The 6157-nt window shown below is 41.3% G+C and overlaps 1 protein-coding gene across 1 annotated transcript in view; it reads left to right on the plus strand.

The window, feature by feature from the left end:
* Positions 1 to 4413: 4413 nt before the first annotated feature.
* LOC309354855 (olfactory receptor 5AP2-like) overlaps positions 4414 to 6157 on the plus strand; it is a gene marked incomplete at both ends in the record, with an annotated part of 215639 nt that continues 213895 nt past the window's right edge. Inside the window, one exon of the mRNA XM_081885119.1 lies at positions 4414 to 4446. Within this exon, the coding sequence (XP_081741245.1) occupies positions 4414 to 4446 (33 nt within the window). The remainder of the gene's footprint in view (positions 4447 to 6157) is intronic.

Genomic DNA, 6157 nt, shown 5'->3' on the forward strand with positions numbered 1-6157 from the left:
ATCATTTTTCTTTATTAGTCATTCTTCCCCAATGCTAGTGTACTATTGATGTTCTGGAGGGGCACTTTTGCACTATAATGCAACAAAAGTGGGACAAAAATAAATAAACCCTGCCCTGGAACACAGATGCTATGAAAAGTTACAGGATTTTTTCAGAAGCCTGTGGGAAATAAATGGATTCGAAACAAGGCATTTATATCTAGCCCAAACCAGTGTTGAATATAACTGCAGATTTGAGTATTACATATAACTGCCCCAATGTGATCATGAGCACAAAACAACATGAATGCACAGATAAAAGGATGTCTAAATGCAGAGTAGTCGGTGAAGAGAGATATATCTCTGAAGTTAGTGTTGTGTACAGAGATGGAAAAAAACCAAATTACGAAATGGATGTACTGAAATAGAGAAAGAAAGAAGATAGGTTAACGACACCACTTCAGGTTTCAATGGTGATGTCAGGTTTCACATCAAAGTTCACAGGCTTGCACTTTGATATATTCAATATTAAACTGCAAATAAGTGCATTTCCCCCCCCCCCCAACCTGCAGTGTGAGTGTGTGTAAGAGAGAGGGTAGGAGATGGAGAAAAAGAAACAAAGGTGTCTTCTGCAGTCATAATCGCCATGCTGGTTATGCCACCGACTACTGCTTCACATACAATGGTACCTCGAGTTAAGTACTTAATTCATTCCGGAAGTCTGTTCTTAACCTGAAACTGTTCTTAACCTGAAGCACCACTTTAACTAATGGGGCCTCCTGTTGCTGCCGCGCTGCCGAAGCACAATTTATGTTCTCATCCTGAAGCAAAGTTCTTAACCCAAGGTACTATTTCTGGGTTAGCAGAGTCTGTAACCTGAAGCGTATGTAACCTGAAGTGTATGTAACCTGAGGTACCACTGTATCTACTTCTTGGGAGGGTATGCAGAGAGAAATAACCACAAATGGAACCAGGACTAAAGGTTCTGGGGTCTGGATAATCACAACACAATTCATTCAGAGAATAAACTCAACTGCATTTAAAAAAAAACACCAAAAAGGACAATCAATTGATTCTTAATGGGGTAACTTTTGTTGCAATCCTTAGGCAAGGCTGCTAAAAAGAACACACATACTGCATATATTTCTTTTCAAATTATTTGGAAAATAGGAGCAGGATATATGGAAGGGTTGCTCCCAACCCTTCCAAATGAGACTTGGAGAGATGGAGTCTGTGAGTAATATGCATATACAAAGACTTCTAAGTCCTATATGGCATACAGGACTCAGGGCTCATCCACATCTTCATTTGCCCCACCACTGAATTGGAACAAATGGCAATTTGGGTTTTCTGTGGATGGCTATTTGTTCCGATTTAGCGCTAAAGAGTAGGTTTTCAGGGGGAAAGTGGCAGGGCAAAGGCAAAACTGATTGGACCAATGTCTAAAAAGCATAGGATAATTGGGAAAGGATAGGAAAGAAAGGATACATATGTGCTGCTTTTTGAAGTCCAGTTCAGCTTGCAGGAATACATAACTGAATCTTTCTGGTAAATACAAAGATTAGTGCTCTGATCTTTTCTGCAACTCTTACGATCAGAATGTTAGTTCCTCTTTCAAGTAATGTATGAGATAGGAGATGTACCAGGCTTAAAATAGTTCATAAGTTACTTATTAAACTTATGTCAGCTTCACTAATGCCACGATCCATAGAAATGAACCATGTAAGAAGTCCAGACTAGCAGCCATCATTACAAACCACTACCCCCCACAATACACATGCACCTTTGCATGTCATGAATATTAAAGAAAAAGATGTTCCATCAGCAGCCCACAACGTGCTGTTTAGCATTCTCTTCTTCCACCAGGGAGGTGAGACTTAACCCATCCACCAAGTATCCTCAAGCAGCTGTTCCTCATGTGTAGAGGAAAAGACAGAAGGGTAAAGGATTATGTATCCATCTTACCCCTGTTGCCACTAGTTCCCTAAATAACACAACTGTGAACAAAAAATGAAAAACCAAACAGTATTCATCTTTCTTGGATTTGGAGACCTCTGGGAATGGCACATCCACCACTCCCTACATTGTCAACATGACCGGGAAATTTTCTGGAGTGGAGAAGTCACTATTCAATGTACATTTGCAGCCATCAGCCTATGCTGCTTGAAGACATGGGGTGACAGAGAGAGATCCATACCATCCTGCAATCCTAGAGAGAACAACCACTTTTGGCTCTGACTCCATCCACCTTCAGCTCTGCCTTCCCATACCATCAGCTGTGTTGTGTCCTCTTGAGTTTCCCCCTACATTAATGACCATTCATAGTGAAAAGGTTTCACACAATGGCCATATCCTCTTTCTTCATTGTTATTTTCCCCACACTCGCTTTCTCCCTTGCACTTGAAATGCTGCTATTGTCAGGAATGTGGCTCACCAGAGCACAGGGGAGGAGTCAGACTCAGAAATTGAGCTAAGTGAGAGGGAGAAAGACTCTGCAGTTGAGTGCTGGCTGACAGAGCCGAGAAGAGGCAGTTTGACCCCCCTTCCTGAAGAAGACACTGTTAGCTGTCATGAAGTGGGGCTTGCTTGTCTGCCTGAAATCCTTATAGCTACAGTATGATAGAATTGACAGTTCTAGGTACACTGGAAATAGCAATCCTTGGAAACTAGTTTCTCACCGACTTTCTCTCAGCAGTATTCTACCCACTGCAGTATTAAAAGACCCTTTACTGATCTGCTAAAATAACAAACTGTTTCTCATGAGAGGACAAGTAATTAATCCAGATGGGAATTAGTGCAACAATAAGTGAAGCAATGGGTAGTTAGCTGAGGATAAGAACAGTATCAGGACAACAGAAGTCCATAACATCATATTTGGTTGAATGAGGTCACATCAGAGATGTGTATGGGGAAGGAAGAGAGTTGGCATTGCTTGCTCACTCCCTTTTAGTGGAGGAATAAAAATACATCAGTAGACCTATTTAAGGTAAAGGTTTTCCTATTTCAGTGAATGTTTTATATCATGACCCAGAGCAGAGAAGAAAGGCATGTCTTGCCTGGATAATGAAGCTTCAGATCTTCAAATCGTAAGATGCATCAGATATTCAAATAGCTGAGGTCCACCTCCAAGGGTCTTCTGGTGGTTCCTTCACTATGGGAAGTGAAGTTACAGGGAACCAGGCAGAGGGTCTTCTTGGCAGTGGTGCCCTCCCTGTGGAATGCCCTCCTATCAGATGTCAAGGAGATACAGAACTACACAACTTTTAGGAGACATTTGAAGGCAGCCCTACATTGGGAGGTTTTTAATATTTGATGTTGTATTGTGTTTCTGTGTTTTGCTGGAAGCCACCCAGAGTGGCTGGTGAAACCCAGCCAGACAGGTGGGGTATAAAAAAATTATTAGTAGTGCTAGTATTAGTATTTTAGTATTATTACGGTTGGATCCAGAGATGTTTCCCCAGACTGATTAAGCTTCTCAGGATTCAACCCATGTTAAAGGGGACTACCAAGATGGAGGCATCTTATGCATGATGTATAGCTTTAATACAGATGGTATAGTATATAGGAAGGAAAGAGTGAAAGCCAGGCAATAACATCAGCTTCAGAGGCCCATAAACCTCTGGGCAGTGGGAATAAAATGCCCAGGAGAAAAAGGCAGAGAGAGACCAGCCATTAATTCCTAAACATATTTAATTTAATTTATGGCATCTTCCACAAACATAAAGGGTTTCATTTGTTTTTGTTTGTTTGTTTGTGGGAGAGGAAGAATACAAATGTCATCCTATCAATGCTTTCTGATCTACAGCATGCATGAGACTGCACAACTAAAGGCTTTTTCAGAGACCTGGCAGAGTACAGTAGATATTTGTCTGTCCGCGTTCACCATGATGTCAATCATTTCTATGTCTGCTGTAAGTAAACATTGCAGGAATGCTGCAGAAACAGTGGCGTGGGTGAAATATATTCAGAGCACAATCACACTTACTCTAATGAGTCCATCAGATATTAATTATATGAAATTCTTAGACCATCAACAACACTATGATGATGTGGAGCAATACATTTAAACTATCTGAAAATGATAGTTCATAACTTCTCTCTGTATTTGAAATGAATGAAATGGGGGCAAAGAATTGATTGGATCCTGACTTGGTTCAACTAAGGTCCTACTGAAATCATTGGAACAACTTAGACAAGGCTTAGCTTTAGTCCCATTTATTTCAGTGGCAACTAAGTGCAACTACTTTAAGCATATAGGTTTGTAATTATTTTTGAATTCTCTTTGCACTTACTGTTTCCCTAGGTAATATTATGAGAGATATGGAAATGAAAAACCAAACAGAGGTTGCAGAATTTATTCTTCTTGGATTTGGAGATCTCCGGGATCTGCAGATTCCCCTCTTCCTGTTCTTCCTTTTAATCTACATTGTGACCATGGCTGGAAACATTCTCATCATTGTACTGGTTGTAGCTGATCGACGTCTTCACACCCCCATGTATTTCTTCTTAGGGAACTTGTCATGCCTAGAGGTTTGCTATAGTTCAACCATCCTGCCCAGGATGCTGGCCAGTTTCCTTTCTGGCAATAAAATCATTCCTTTTAAGGGTTGCATCATACAATATTTCTTCTTTGGTGGCTTGGCTGGCACTGAATGCTATCTTCTCTCTGCAATGTCTTATGACCGTTACTTAGCAATATGCAAACCCTTGCAATATGCAGCTCTTATGAAAAGCACGGTTTGTCGACACCTGGCTTGTGGATCTTGGTTCAATGGCTTTCTTGCCAGTGCCATAGTAACATTGTTTATGTCACAATTAACTTTCTGTGGCCCCAATATACTCAACCATTTCTTCTGTGACTCTTATACAATTCTAAAACTCTCCTGCAGTAATGCACAACTTGTTTTTACACTAATATTCCTTCTGTGTTCTGCGTTCACTCTTCCTCCTTTTCTTCTAACATTGACTTCTTATATCTGCATCATTTCTAAAATTGTGAGAATTTCATCTGTTGCAGGAAGACAAAAGACCTTCTCAACTTGTTCTTCTCACCTCACTGTTGTGACCATTTTTTATGGGACACTCATAATTGTGTACATGTTGCCAGAAACCAATGACCTGGTAGACTTGAACAAAGTCTTTTCTTTGGGTTACACTATTCTTACACCTTTGGTGAACCCTCTCATCTACAGTCTGAGGAACCGAGAGGTCAAGGAGTCAATGAGAAGGGTTCTTCATAAGTGTTGGGTACAGCATGGGTTGAATAGAAACTGATTAAAAAACAAACATTGGATATTCTGTCCATTCTTTTTGAAATGTTTTGTATGGATTTGTTTAAAATAAATTTATGGTTCAAAATTAACTACCACCAGGAGTTCAGTTAGCGGTCCTTGGGAAACTAAATCTTAGCACTTGTGACTGCCCTCCCTGCTTTAAGATTTGAAACTGGGTTTTGGAACTCTTTTCAGAGAGTGATGAAAGAGGGACGAGAAAATAGTTTTGTTAATTCCAACTAATGATTCCAGGTAGGGCTACACCCCCCCCCCCAGCCAGACCTCACTGGGACTCAGTTTCAGCACCTCTCATGTGGGCACCATTGCCATTCTAAGAGAACAAAGGAGGTGTTCATGGTGAGTTCCGGCACCTCTTTTTCTAGAAAAATAGCACTGATTCCAGAAATATGAGGTGATTTGATCCTCTCTCCCTGTTAGCCCCCAAATCCCCTTGCCTTCAGTTGTCATAACAGACAGAATTTCTGATTTTGAGGAGACTTCTAAGAAACTGGTGCAAGGTAGGCGGGTGTAAATTAAGTCAGCATAAAGATACAGATCCAAACCCAATAGGGCTGTTGCTTCTGCTCTGCTTGACAGAGGGAAAACAATTATTTAAGATTGCTTGCCAGGTAATGTGAATGAGCTAAATGGGCCTAAGATCCAGGCCAAATCCCCACTCTCTGGTCTCACCCCACCCCCACCCTTTGGGGGATTTATATCAGCATTGGCTCAGCCAGCTAAGTCCGAATGAGCAAGCAGAGGATCTGTGGCTGAGCCAGGGTTGGGAACTTGACCCTAGTTGAACCTCACTGAACCAGGAATCAGCTGGCTGATCCAGAGATCTGCTATCTCCTCAGCTGCTCACCCTGGCAGACCTCACCATAGGATTCCCTCCATAGAAACTC

This window comes from Podarcis melisellensis (assembly GCF_964234715.1).
Source record: "Podarcis melisellensis genome assembly, chromosome: 13".
In the NCBI taxonomy this organism is placed as follows: domain Eukaryota; kingdom Metazoa; phylum Chordata; class Lepidosauria; order Squamata; family Lacertidae; genus Podarcis; species Podarcis melisellensis.